The 15124-nt window shown below is 39.0% G+C and overlaps 1 protein-coding gene and 1 non-coding gene across 2 annotated transcripts; one reads left to right on the forward strand and one right to left on the reverse strand.

Moving 5' to 3' along the window:
- Positions 1-309: 309 nt before the first annotated feature.
- On the reverse strand, positions 310-12963 carry cpxm1a (carboxypeptidase X (M14 family), member 1a). The gene is made up of 13 exons (XM_044166661.1): positions 12616-12963; positions 10930-11039; positions 9445-9584; positions 9066-9150; positions 7741-7891; positions 7449-7537; positions 7152-7275; positions 6105-6301; positions 5013-5192; positions 2993-3287; positions 2187-2326; positions 1900-2002; positions 310-1368 (listed from the first exon to the last, which is right to left on the reverse strand). The coding sequence occupies exons 1-13, from the start codon at positions 12917-12919 to the stop codon at positions 1031-1033; spliced, it is 2256 nt and encodes a 751-aa protein (XP_044022596.1). The 5' UTR covers positions 12920-12963; the 3' UTR covers positions 310-1030.
- On the forward strand, positions 10479-10550 carry trnae-uuc. Its single transcript has one exon. It is a non-coding gene; the product is annotated as a tRNA-Glu (tRNA).
- Positions 12964-15124: the final 2161 nt, after the last annotated feature.

A 15124-nucleotide genomic window follows, 5' to 3' on the forward strand; every position in this document is an offset into this window, starting at 1 on the left:
CTGTAAAACGAACGACATCACAACTGTACTTTTACTGTTTAGTGCAAATTAGCAAATTTTAGCATGCTAACACTACACTAAGATGGTGAATGTGGAAAACATTATACCTGCTTAACATTAGCATGGTCCTAAGTAAAGCCTCACAGAGGCACTAGCATGGCTGTAGACTTTGTTTTGTTTCCTTTTCTTTCCAATTTTGTCGATCATCTCATGGCCCCTCATTTTTATTTTGTGACCCCTTGGGGTTGGGAAGTGCTCTAGCAGTTTCTTTCAGTTCCGGGTTCTTTGGTTAAGATTTAGACACTAGAATATAGACACAAATAAGTAATATTTATTTGAGATTTTATGGTCCTGTTGGACTTTGGTCAAACAAAAAAAAACTGTTAGAAAAAACATGTCACATATCAGACCAGCTGACAGTTAAATCCTCAACTCAGTCGTCTTACAGATAAGCAACAAACATTACAGCATCATCAGCTATTATGTAGAATAAAACAGTTAATATCCAAAACAAAAAACTAGTAAAATGAATGCCTGTCTGTAAATGTATAGATGTCCATTATCCTCTTAAAAAGTTCCATAACTTGTTTATGGAACTTTTTTAGAAGTGATTCAGTTTGTGTCCTTGTTTTTGTATAAAAACCCTGGTTGGTATCCTGTCAACGTCTGTAAGAGTTTGTGTGACTGTCATGGTTTAATCTGCCTTAAAGGGTCAGCACACCCAAATACGTCACTTTTGAATTTTTGAATTTAATATATTAAAGCTGTGATCGCCACATTGGTGGAAGCAGAAATCTCAGAGAAAGATATTTTAAAACCTCCCCACATAAAACTGTCTGCATGTCTTGATTTCACTGGGGCTATGTAGAAAAATTGGGTGAACTGACCCTTAAATAGTTTCCTCTCAGTAATTACTCGCAGGAACATGTCACTATTCCCAGAGGTCAATTTTCACCATTTGAACTGAGCTTCTTCAATCTATAATCCAGCTCCTCTCTGATGCTTCTTCAGCCCCTCGTCCTGTCTGCTCTCATGCTCTCCGGGCTCCGGTGGACCGAGCTCTCCTCTCCTGCAACAGCTGCTCCCGCTGACTCTCCCTGCGGCGATTGATGGCCTTGGTGCTCGCGCGAAGCTTGCGGAGCCTCAGAGCACGAAGACGCAGCTGAAGATCCTGGGGGATCTTCCCTCCTTTGGCCCGGATCTCCTTCAGCCTCTGAATGGGTGTTTTGGTCAGGGTGAAGTCACAGATGGTGGGATGTGGCTCCATTCCAACATGGCACCGACGCATGGATGGGAAGTAACCCTCAGCCCAAACCACCACCTTATACTCGCCTGGGTTCAGCAGACGCCAGTAGTCCCCGTCAGCAGCTAAGGAAATAAAAATGAGGTGGAGACGAAAACAAAGATTGATGTTGATGTCTCCAAATTTAAACTTCATGTTCCTAACAGTTACATTTCTATGGTTTAGTGGATAATGCACCTTCCGAATGTCACATTCATCACCTTTAAATAACTTTGCTATACAGTCAAATGCAAGTTAATGACTTACCTACCTACATTTCCCAGAATGCCTATCAAGAAAACAGTGGTGAGCTTGTTGGATTCATGTTTAGCGCAGCGGTTCCCAGACCTTTTTAGCTTGTGATACCTTAAAACGAAGCAATGTCTACTTGTGACCCCATATAAGCCTTTAACTTAAACTTTAAACTCATCTTTTCATTTCAAAATTGCTTTTTTCTAGAACGTTTTACTATATTTTAAACTCACCTACAGTAGCCTTTTAATTGTCATTTCATCTACGATTCATTTCATTCATTTTCAAAATTGCTGTCATCCTTACAGTTACACATTTTCTGCCCACTGGTCAAGCTGACAGACAAATAAAATCGAGTGGCTGACCTGATCGGATGTCATGGTCGTGGTCCTCCACCTTGATCATAGCATCTGCTATTCCTTTTTTGGTCAGCTTGTCCCTGACTACACCCTTGATGCCTCTGTGGACCTGAGAGAAGAGGAAATGTTGCACTGTGAGGCCCCAAAGAGGGAATTAAGGCAGAAATGACAACAACAAAAAAAAAGATCCAAAAATTGATCAAAGCTGCTGCTCGGGACGTAGCAGCTTTGAAATCCTGCTGATGACTTGTGTCATTTCTTTGTACAGATGGATGCTGTAGCTGCAGACTGACCTGCTCCATGTAAACCAGCAGAGACTCCTTGTTGTTCTCCCACTCGATGGGAAGCTCACTGGCATGAGGGAACTTATCACAGGACAACTCCACTGTCACCTCAAAGCAGTTGGTGTGCATGTAACTGAAGTCATTCATACCTGCAGAAAACACATGCAAGTTTACAATGTGCATAAGAAAGTCAGGCAAAAAAAGGTGTTTCAGGAGATGAACCTTTTAATTTATTAGTTTTATTTTTGCAAAGATGCAAAGGTGAGCTTTAATAAAAATAATAAAAAATAAAAATACAGTCGCAGGGAGGGATGTAAATGATAAAATTTGAAGAATTTTATGTATCTGTCTTGATGACCTATTTTAGATTTAAAACATATTAAACTATTTCAATAAATGTAACATTCACAGACAGATTGCCATTGCTGTAAAAGTGAACTTTTGTTCACTAGGGGAAAACATCCCTAAATTGTAGACTTTAAAACACCCTCAAGTATTTCAGTATTAAGATTATGGTGAAATGTTCATAGAATTAGTCAATTTAAAGGGTAAAACAATTAAATTTGATTATTAATAGAGAAAAATTACACCCATAAAAGGTGGTTAATCTCATCAGTCAGCACATACATTAGTGATTAAGGGTTTAACCACTTAATTTAAGGTAGTAAAGAAAAACTAAAGCATTAAATCAGAGATTAAAGGGACCCTAGTTTAAATTAAGAGTGATGTGTTTTGAAAGGATGTCCACCGGTAGTAACATTTTTTTCAAGTTACTACCTGCTGGCTTTCATCATTCGCTCACTGAGGTGACTCACTGCCAGGGACGGTGTGCCAGGCTCCGCCGTTGATGATGTTGTTGTGTGACTGGAAGTCTTCATAGTGGCAGATGCGGCGGTTGGGGTTGGCCATCACCAGGTTAGTCGAGGCGTAGACTGTGGCCAGCCAGCGGAAGAAAGCATTGTCCGCCGTCGGGGTGTCCTCCTGGGGGGCCCAGTCACGGGTGCAGTCGAAGGGATACGTGACCACCAGTTCTCCCCCGTGGAGGTTCGCACTGAGCACGAAGGGAATATCCTGCATCCAGTTGATGACGGCACGGGTCTCTGGTGCAACCTGGGAGGGATGGACAAGCTGGATTAGCTGGCGTTATGTCACTTTTTAGACAGAAAGAAATTATCATAATTTAACTCATACAATGATCTTCATTCTTCTTACATGCAGCAAAATAAATATTTGCTTTATAAAGTTAAGTTACAGTTTATTTATTTGGAATAAGGAATAAAAAAGGAGTGTGCAGGTGACTTCATTGCTATTTGGACTTTGTTGTGATGGTTTTGGCTTCCCAGACTTCATTTGTTAATCAAACAGCACAGGCATTAGCAGCATTGGAAATTCTTTACTTGGATTTTCTGCTGATGACATTTTAATTTCTGTGGTGCTCTTTTCTTTGTCTCTTCAGTCATTGTAATGATCTCTGTCTAAGCTACCTTCTTCTATGAATAGACCTACAGGTACAGGTAACTTTTGTGACATATCACTCAGCAGAAACCAATATAAAGTAACACTTTTAAAGGGAATATTTTAAAATTTGGTGAACTTTTTACTGTATATCTGGAGGCAGAGTTTCAACATGTGTTCACCTTTAACAAAGAAACTGTTACCAAACACTGAGTGACAATGTTCAGGCTTCCAGGAAAACCTCAGTTCTCTTGGCCTTGAACTTATTTCCTGATCTGGGGCTTGCATGCCACTAAAGTGGAAAAATTATTTTCCTCTTCTCAAACTGTCTACACACTACCCTCAAAAACTGCTTTTTAGTTTGACCTACATTTATGCACCAATACAATGGAAATCTAAGAACTATTACATGTCACCCTTTTTTATGTGGCAGAGTTAGGTCCTTTGGTAAAGGCATCTTTGGTGCAGTAATCTGTATTTCATTAAAATCTCTTCTCTGAAATGTATACAGTATATTCATTAATTGCTAATATTTGCGGCATCAGGGTATTACTCTTTTGTCAGACAGTGAAGTGTGTTTTCAAAGTCCCCTTTCTTCATTTCATACAAGAAAGTTAACAGTTGAATTTTTATGTGATTGTAGTTTCTTCACTGGCATGCGTTTCTGTCTCCCACAGTGTCATTCTTAATGATACCACCAGATGGCGCCAAAGTAAGGAATTTTTCAAATCTTACACATAGTGGCTCTAACTAAATTCCTAAACTTGCTCAGCAATGCCTATTGATTATTGATTATGGTACATTGGTACATACTGCAGTGGTAGAATGTAACTGAGTACATTTACTCAAGTACTGTACTTAACTACAAATCCAAGGTACTTGTACTTTACTTGAGTATTTCCATTTTATGCAACTTTATACTTGTATTCCACGACATCTCAGAGCCAAATATTGTACGTTTTACTTCACTGCATTTGTCTGACAGCTTTAGTTACTTTACAGATTACCATTTTTCATACCCCTCCTGTCCAGTGAAAACCATGTATCTCCACATTTGGTGATTTTGAATTCGAATTTTTCTGATAAATTGAAGGATTAGACATCCACAGCAGTAAAATGCAACACACACATTAATGCAGCAGTAATATTAATCCAAAAACATCATATATAATAGTAAAACGTACTTTTACTTTTGATACTTTAAGTACATTTTGCTGATAATGCTTACATACTTTAACTTAAGTAAGGTTTTGAATGCAGGACTTTCACTTGTAGTTGAGTATTTTCACAGTGTGATATTAGTACTTTTACTTAAGTAAAGGATTTGAATACTTCCTCCACCACTGCATTGTTGTTTACAAGAGAGCTACATGTCCTTACCATCGCGTCTTCTTTAGTGTAGTACTCTGGGATGGGGATGTAGTGGTTGGAGACTTTAGATTTATCTGCTGCCGTCTCTTGGGCGTCCCACATGATGTTGTTCAGGTCTGGAAAGTTATGATTCAGGTCGATTCCTTCATAGCTGTATCGTCCGTCAGCCCAGCCGGCCAGTTCTGACCCCTGCAGCATATCAGTAGACCAGAAACAGAATTAGTAGGTACAATGGATGGGTGGATTAATATGAATGCATGCTACATACCAGCACAAATGGCACATTGGAATAATAACATCTAGTACAAAATGCTACTGGGTACCACTTGCATTCTTCCTGTAGCCTCAATAAAGAAATGTGTAAACGTGCCGTTGGTTATTGGGTGTAGCAGCATCTTCTGTTGTGAAAAGTGAAATTTAGATTTTTGATTTGACTGCAGCTATCCCATCAGACTATCACTGTAGTTATGGTAAAGACTCTATGAAATGTGGATTTCCTGGAAAACAGAACGTAAACAAGAAACTCCTTCAGAGGGATCCCTCCCTTCTGCCTCTCCTATGCAATTTAACTGCCTTTTCTCCTTAACTGTCCATTGGTTTACTGGATTAGAATGATCCTACCCTGTGCTTTCTTTTTCAACAGTATATACAGGAATTAAAGTTGTAAAGAACTGCTACAACAGTGTGTTAAAATTGGTAACTCCGCCAGATTTGTCATGCCTGAGTTATTGCATGTGAGTTTAAATTTCTAACCATTAAATATTAGATCATATTTTACAGAGTAGGAATCAGGGCTGTTCAAAGTCTTTTAAAATCTTAATCTTTTTATTTCATCATCCCCATTAAACTAATCTTTGAATTAGTTTGAAATGCCAGAAAAATTATACCAATCTTATTTTTCCACCATCCCTCCAAATCTGAGCAAAATTTGACATTTGACCAAACCCAAACCCAGCAGTCCAACCCTGCCACTTTTATCATCAAGTGATGGACAGAAAATACAAAGGAAGCAGATCTGCTCTCTCTCCTTTAACACATCTTGGGCAAAATACAAGAAACGTGTCTATTAATTCTACACAAAGTCACTTTAAATTCACCCACCTTCTCATATGCTGCTTCGTATCCATCGGGGTTCATAGAGGGCAGGAGGTGGATTCGCGTCTCCGTCACCAGCCGAACGATGCGTTGGTTGCCTTTCTTGTATTCTCTGCACAAGTACTGCATGAGGTTGAGGACGAGCTCTCGGCCAAGAGCCTCGTTCCCGTGCATCCCCGCCACGTAGCGAAACTCCGGCTCACCTGCCAAGAGGACAATTTAGAGAGTCACTTTAGTTGCCAAGCAATAAATGTGGAGGCATTTGTCTGCGTCAACATCAACTCATAGTAACAGATCACACTAAACAAGAAGCACCTGAAATTATAAGTTTGATTTTATTCAGTAGGTCAAAGTTAAAGCCCAGAGGCACATCAGGAACACATTCAATCTCTCTGATAAAACTTTCAACTTTGTATTGTGTTAGGCAACAGTGTGACAGCACTTTGCCAGTAATCATACATGGATTGGCCAGACTTGATGGCAGACATTCCTAAAGCTAAAACTCAAAAGACCCCAAATCTGCACTTACATCAGCACTTCTTGTAACTCAAAAATAAGAAATGTGCAACGCCTGCCCCTCTTCTTGGATTTGGCACCAGTGTTCACTTAACCATGACACCACTGAAATTTAAATCAGCTGATGACACTTAAATAACCTAAATTCCCATTATTACCCCTTTGGAGTGAAGCAATTTTAAAATGTGTTTATGCCATTTGTCAGAGAAGAAGAAAGAAAGAAAAGCCGTACTCTTTATTTGAACTTTTTGGCAGATGTACAGTTGTTGCAAAACCCTGCATCTGAAGACAAGATCACAAAGAAATCTGTCTTGTTTGGTGGAGAGTGCTGTGTCCAATTTCAAACTGTTATCAGTTTGTTTACACAAGAGAGGCCTTCTCTACAAGACACCCCAGCCTCCCTGTGTGGTGCTGCTGCAATGAAAAGCCTCTGTAAACAATGGAGGATGTTGAACTGGGCCCCTGAGAAACATGAACATGAACTCAGGCTTTAAGGTTTCATCTCAACTCATAGAAGAAGAGTTGAAACGCTCTTACCTAGTTCATGTTTGCCGGGGTTATCTGAGATCTCCATGACGTACAATTTGAGGCCCATGTAGCTCTTCCCGATGGTGTAGATGTGGGTGATGTCCGGGCACTCCTCGGTCACAGACTTCATGAGCTTCAGGGTTAAGAAGACAAGTTGAACTAAAAGTCTTCAAAGGGTTAAATCTGAACTCTGGGGAAATCTGCAAACTGTTAAGAGTCTGAGTAAAAACCCTGGCATTAGCTTTAGGGGAACCAAAGTTACTCATCATGCAAGTGTGGCCTTGCAGCCATTTCTCACGCTCTAACCTTTCTCATCTCCTTGTAGTTGTGGTGTCTGAAGTCCAGAGCGTCCTTTGATCCTGGTTCTTGCTCTGAAGAGTAGATGTCCATTGGATCTATGAGGAAAGAGCACATTAACTTCCTTTTGTTGACTGACAGACTGAAAGACCACTTAGCCTTTAAAAATAGCCAAAACCTTAATGTATTTTGACATATTAGTCACTGAGAGCATCTTGTTCTGAAAGCAAAACGTTCAACTGAATCATTATTAGTACCAGTTACACACTCTATAGCTGTACACTGCAGCATTTTAGCCTACCATCAACACGACAGCCGAGTATCTCAGCCCTGAGACAGATGGTGCCGTTGGGGTACCAGGTCTGCGGGTTGATGCGGATGAAACGGGCAACGGTGGGAACAGGGAGGAGTCCGAGCACCGGAGTCTCTGGACCTTGGTTTCCTTCAAAGATCTGTGCAATTCAATGTGACGCCACATAGTTTTGACACATTAACACTTAAAACTAAAAATCCACCACCATTGCTGCACAATCCTCTAAATAGAGAGAATAAGAATTAGACATTTTCAGCGACACTATGTGGGTTGGTTGGTCCACCACTTTGGTTCGGACTGAAATATCTCAACAACTGTTGGATGGATTGCCTTGAAATTTTATACAGACATTCGTGATCCCCAGAGGATTAATTTTTCCAATACTTTGGTTCATGACCAAATACCTGCAAAAATAATCTAATTCCCATCAGCCTCTGCTGTACTTTGTGTTTACTGATAATTAGCAAGTGTTAGCATGCTAACAAGCTTAACTAAGATGGCGAACATGGTAACCATTAAACCTGCTAAACATCAGCATATTATCATTGTCACTGGAAACATGTTAGCATGCTAGTGTTAGCATTTAGCTCAAAGCGCCTCTGTGCCGAACTACAGCATCACAGAGCTGCAATCATGGCTGCAGACTCTTGTTAATCTGCTTCTGGATCTGGATTTACACCAAAATACATACACTGGGAGACAATCATGGGATATATTTGTTAGATGTTTTTCATTCAAATGCAGTAGCTCATAATAAAAGAGTACAAACTGCTCTGGATCTGCACCAAAAACTAACTTGTTTCTTGATCCTTGGACTTGCTTTGAACCAAGTCTGACTGAAATCTGTTAAAAGGTCTGTGAGATACTAACAGACAAAAAAACAGGACTGAAAACACAACCTCCTTGCCAGATGTGATAACCTTAAGATAAAAAACAGTACAAAGAATTTTGTGTTTCACCTCCAGCTGCTTGGAAAGAGTTTCAACTTTCCAAAAAACTGCCCAACACCCTGATGTGGTGTCGAACAATAAAGGCCTTTAGGTTGAGGTGCAGGTTTAGATCAAACCATACATTTCTTTGTACTTCCACCTGCATGATGCAGCCTTCATCAAGGTCTATTTTAGTTTGAATACTTTATTTGTTTTCATTTTGAGTCGTCTCTTCTTCTGTAGTAAGAGTAGCTCACTTTTTTGTTCACAGTACATATTTCACTTTGGCACAAACTCTTCAAAATCTGTTTTCTATCTGTACGAGGTCCATCAATCACGGTTGGTACATTCCTTATGTCAGAGAATACACAAAGTAGTCCTTACCGCTTCTTCTGTCCCATTCATGCAGGTTTCCCAGTTCACAGAGTCGTTACTCAGCTGGACTTTGTAGGTGTGGACCCAGTCCCAACTATAATGAAGACCAAGAAGGACAAGAAATACATTTTTAATAGACTTCAACGTAGTAAAAGAACATCGCGTTCTGTCTTCACTGAGCAGAACACTGAATTTAGACAACCTACAGTATATTAAAAGAAGAGCTAATTTCCAAAACGCTATAAACTAGTAAACATGCTGTCATCTTGTCAACAAGCGACTTCTGTAACCAGTTATTTCTTGTGTTGTCACTCATTTTTAGCAGCAGTTTTAAATGTTCCATTTTGGAACAAAAACTCTTCAGATTTTCATCCTGACACTACCTGACCTCCAGATGGAGTTTCGGCCCTGCAGGATGACTCCAGTGAACAGGGTGAAGTGGATGGCGTCCACCTCAAGCCACTGGTGCCGGTCCTCATACTCAGCACACCAGGCGCCATCATACAGATCCCCGTCCTCAATGCCAGACTAAAAACACATGTTACACAGAATTTTTTTGTCAACTGCAGAATCCTTTAAACTCTTGGCTCTGGTTCAATGTGAAGCATTGCATAAGATTTTGTTGACCCTGATTGTACAATAATTGCTTTCAGACTGCAGAACACGAGTGCGGGGATGTTTGTGATTTGAATAGCACTGCTGGCTCTGTATTTTACAGATTTCTTTATTTAATTTCCAAGAGACTGTTCATAGAAAAACTTGACAAGAACACTTTTTACTGCAAATACAGTCAGTGGAGTTTTATTATAATGGTAATTTTACATGCCAATAAAAGCAGAGAAAAAACAGTGATGGTGAGTGTGTGCTTTATTTTGTAGCCCATTAGTTTAAGAAATATGCAGCAGAAATTATGGACAGAAATAAAACATGATAATATGAAGTGAATGAGTAAGGACATTCTGCAAATAAGTTCAAATATTTTGTGTAATGTAGGAACCACTCATACTTTTACAGAGATTAAGACTCAGATATTTGACATTTGTATAAAAACCTATTAATTAAAGCCACTTCAATTAGAGTTGAAACAATTAGTCCATTAATCGATTTGTTGATCAAATCCATCACTTTGCTTGACTGAAATATCTCAACAACTATTGGATGGATTGCTATGAAATTTTGTACAGACATTTTGTACAGGATGAATCCTCTGGGGATCAAGACTTTGGTGATCCGCTGACTTTTCCTCTAGCGCCACCAGCAGATAGAAATTTTGAAATGTGTGTTTTTAAGTGAAATGTCTCGACAACTGTTGGATGGATTGCCATGAAAGTTGGTTCAGACATCCATGGTCTGCAATGCCAAAAATTTAATCAGTCTAACCTCTCAAATGTGAACATTTGCTTCTTTTGTTTGTTGTTGCAGTCCCATATGGTCTAGCGGTCAGGATTCCTGGTTTTCACCCAGGTGGCCCGGGTTCAACTCCCGGTATGGGAAGCAACATTTAGTACAACAAGAACTGATTTGACCTCTGTTTCAATTTAAATTGAAACAAGCTAACCATGGGGGTGGCATGGTTTGGGTCAACTTGGTCAAGTCCAGCACGGCACCAAACCTGATAATGCGTGTCTATAGCTCCTGTTTGTACACATGTGTGTATTTTGGGCCTGTGTGAGTAAATGAAATAACTGAAAAACGTAATTAATAAAGTAGTTCTTCTTCTTACATATCAGCCTCAGTATAATCAAGGGGAGTGATACTTCTACACTCTCCCTTTACGAGTTCCTGTTTCCTGCTCTTCTATCTCTTTGAATTTCTATGAGGCAGTTCTCTGTACTTGGTGTTTAAAGTGACTTTGATCCAGATCTAGACCCACCTGGATATTCAGCCTCCCCCTGTGAGGACCCAGACCCATCCGCTGGTAGGAAGAAGCTTGGATCTGGCTGTCATCAACCCGCAGGGACTCCAGGCCGAGGGGAGGACAGTCTGGAAGGAAAAGGAAAAGCAATCAGGAGATAAAATCTTCTTTGGGTTTGTGTCCGTGCTTGTCTGAATATGCTGGATATCCTTTGCAGAAACAGCTCCGCAGAAACAGACTGCTGAGGGGTTAAAAACTCTCTTTCTGGTTTCTCTGAGTAAGCAAACACACAGCTGATGTAATAAGCGGTACCAGTGGTTGTTGTCGAATATCCCTAATCATCCCAGGCCAGTTCAGTGGAACTCTGGAGGCCCTCTTCTAAGGAAACTGCAGAAAAGCGAATCCGTGGAGTGTTTGAATGTAATTTGAGACAAAGTTGAGGGCCAAGAGGAAGTAAAGTCAAACGCCTAGCAGAGCAGGGAGACGAAATCTACAGCTGCAGGGTATTTTATGGCTTTGGGAACAAGCAATAACAGTCCCATTAATCACAAAGATTACCAGTACTGGCAGTTCGAAATAGCTTTGTTGTTCTCTTTAGGTCAAGGGATGTTTTTTTTTAATAGCAATATCTTCAAAATTAAAGAAAAAGGAGCAAAATAAAGATATCTGTGTCAGGGAGGTTTACATTAGCACTTCACATGGACAAATCTCCTCTAATATCTGTAGAGCATTTATTAGTCGAATAATCAATCAGTGAACAAATTCATTAGTTCCAGCTTTTCTGTTTTCTGGCGTCAAGTAAATAATTTATAACAAAAGTAATTGTTTGTAAAGAAGCTCTAGTTTATCCTGGAATTACAGAATTATATAAACTAATATTCATTTTCACTATTATAAAGATTCTCAATGAACCCTCTTCATTTACAAAACCATGTGATGTTTTTATGTTTTACAGGTTGAGCTGAGCTGATGTACGTCAGGCAGTGGGGGGAAGTAACTCAGTACATTTACTCAAGTACTGTACTTAAGTACAGTTTTTGAGATGTTTGTACTTGGACTTGAGTCTTTCCGCTTTGTCACTTTATACTTCTACTCCACTACATTTCAGAGGTAAATATTGTACTTTTTACTCCACTACATTTATCTGACTGACTTTAGTTACTGGTTACTTTACAGATTCAGATTATTAATACAAAATATTATCAACAAATAAAATATGATGTATTATTATAGGTTAAGATACCCAGCTGAAAAAGTATATAAAGTAATCAAAATTAGCTCCACCTTCACCAGCTGCAACATTAAAGTGATATGTATATTAATGCATCAATGATTATAATCCAATAAAATAATATATATAATTCTGAAATGGGCCATTCTACAAAATTTTTACTTTAAATACATTGTGATGCTAATACTTTTGTACTTTTACTAAAGTAACATTTTGAATGCAGGACTTTTACTTGTACCAGAGTATTTCTACACTGTGGTATTACTACTTTTACTTAAGTAAAAGATCTGAGTACTTCTTCCACCACTGAAGTCAGGAGCTCAGTGGGTCCCTGAAGGCATCATTCATTAATTGCATTTAACAGCTTCCTTAATGAACCTTAATAACTGGGTTTAATCAGCTTGAAGTCTCCCTGGCAGCTCAACTGCTCTACTTGGCTGACGTTCAGATGTTAGATATTTTTTTTGTCCTACCCAGTTCTGATTTCTCATCTTCTGTCTTGCTGTCATCTTTTTCTTCTTCGCTGTCTTGGCTGATGCTTTTAGCGTCTAGATGTTTGTCTCTGCCAGCGGTGGTGGATAATTTTGTCTGTGCAGTTGTTGGAGTCGGTCGGTCTGTGCTGTGATCCTGTGGCTTCACAGTGACAGACTCGGCTGTAGTTGTGCTGTTTAATAATGAATAAGGCTCAGTCGTTTTATCGTCTGTCAGCGCTCCGACTGCATCTAAAAATCCTCCCAGAAAAATCACCGCAGCCAACATGCACAATGACTTTTCCATCTTCCTCTTTGTTTGCTGCTGCAGAGTGGGGGGAAAAAATCCCCGGCCAATTTATGTGGATTTGACATTTCCACACTCCTCCTCTTCCTCAATCCCACCTCCCCTTCCTCCCCAAATTCCAGCTAAAGTCCCGCTGCAAAAAAAAAAAAAAAAAGGATTGTAAAAACTTTGTATGATTGCAGTTTACATAATGTGGGTTATGTGTGCATCAGTGACCCACATATTCAACTGCCACATACAAATGAGTAAAACGTTTGAAAAGTTTACCTTTCTGTGCAATTTACACCACATTTGTTTCGTTTTCCACCTTCTCTCATGAAAGGAGGATGGCTATAATATGCAGTGGTGGAAAGTACATTCATCAATAATTATAATCCAATAATATATTATCCATTCAATATAATCAGTGTATTGTGATGCTAATTCTTCTGTACTCTTACTTTCGTAAAAATTTGAAAGCAGGACTTTAAATTGTAACAGAGTATTTCTACACTGTGGTTTTGCTACTTTGACTTAAGTAAAAGATCTAAGTACTTCTTCCACCTCTGGGAATGTACAAGAAAAAACTAATTGACCAAAGTGTTGTACAACTTAATAGTTAAATGAAGCATAAAGATTGCCCTAACTAATTTCCATATCTTAAACAAGATGGTAAATAGACATAACATCGAACAAGAGATGTTTCACCACAAAAAACAATGATGGCATCGGAGGAAATGCATCTTAGCAACTTAAGACATTACAATACATAGAGTAAATTAAACTACTGCATATAATACAGAGACTACAAAACAATTTGCATATTAAGTGACATCCTCGCTTCTATACCATATAAGCTCTTTCTGCACTAATAGTGCCATCCCAAATCCCTTAACATTTCATGTACTTGATGAAAAAAAGAGACCTCAGTACCACATTACCGCTCAGCGAAACCTTTTAAACTGACATATACAGTAATATAAGTCTTTCCTTACTATTTAGATGTTTGTGGGAGATCACACTTTAACATTTTGTTTGCTGCATGAAGGCAAAGACTGTCTGGCAGGTACATCCTGTTTCTGATTGTTTCAGCAAACTGTCATGTGTCAGTTATCAGTTTATATGATGGTTTCATCTGATATCAACCCCACTCAGGATATTGGTGATAGAGAGAAGAGACTTTTGTGTTACAGGTTATACAAATCTTCTCGCTCCAAACTGCGTTTGGACATTTCATTTTTCACCTCCCTCTGTTGCACTGACTTTCTGGGAAACTTCTTTTTAACTCTGTAACTCAGACAACTTTGTCTCCAGCTTGATATGTTCCCAAATCATGACCTGCAGATCCTGCTGGTGAATAACATTTCTTCAGAAGTCATGCCACATTATACAAAACATCTGAGGCAATGATAATGTTACAGCTAAACAACAATATGAAAACCACATAGTCACAATATCCTCAGTGACTGTTGAAACACTGGTATCAAGACCTACCAGCTTTAATGTGTGTCTTTGTGTTGTGTATCTATTAGACTGGATAGACAAGCTGAGATTTAAAAACTAAAACTAAAAAGCACAGATTATTTTGAATGTGACTAACACACTTACAGGGAACACACCATCCCCTGTTAACTGACCACTTCCATCTAAACCACATATTTTTAGATTGTCAGCAAACCATCACATCTGTGTTGTATATAAGTTGTACTATCGTGAACTCACTTGGCTGTCAGCATGTGGTAAAATTACTAATGTTGCAATGCAAGAGGACATTAAGAAAAACAAGGAGTCACTCTCTAAGCTGTGTATGACTTGTTCCCAGATGGTCTGTCTTATCAGTGAGGCTAACATTGTTTGTGTTTCCAGCATTTTAATGATCTTCTCTTCAGCCCTGAGTCTGTCCAACTATGAATTCGTCCACTACCATAAAGTTTACCTGTTTAATGTCAGTAATTATACCTCTAAAAATAACAGAGACAGTGAAAGCAATTCTAACTTCAATTCAGTGGTACAGGTACAGTGTGACAGGATGAGGCATTAAAATATTAACATGAAAGACATAAACACAATAAAAGATCCTGTACATCTTCACATATTAATAACACATGACCACTTTAAACAGAGTGTAAACATCTCATAATGTTGCACACTTATGCTCTTATTTAGTCTTATTTAGAGGTTACAGCTCTTGGAAAAGTCTTTGGCAAATAAATGATCTGCAAATAC

The sequence above is a fragment of the Siniperca chuatsi genome, linkage group LG15 (assembly GCF_020085105.1).
Source record: "Siniperca chuatsi isolate FFG_IHB_CAS linkage group LG15, ASM2008510v1, whole genome shotgun sequence".
Classification (NCBI taxonomy): Eukaryota; Metazoa; Chordata; class Actinopteri; order Centrarchiformes; family Sinipercidae; genus Siniperca; species Siniperca chuatsi.

Bases quoted from the DNA above. Each gene is read 5' to 3' on its own strand.
- cpxm1a (XM_044166661.1), bottom strand. From the start codon at position 12,919: ATGGAAAAGTCATTGTGCATGTTGGCTGCGGTGATTTTTCTGGGAGGA. The intron at 7,538-7,740 runs GTAGGCTAAAAT...CTTTCCTCATAG, and splicing joins ACTCGGCTGTCGTGTTGATG to ATCCAATGGACATCTACTCT. The intron at 5,193-6,104 runs GTGGGTGAATTT...GATATGCTGCAG, and splicing joins ACGAAGCAGCATATGAGAAG to GGGTCAGAACTGGCCGGCTG.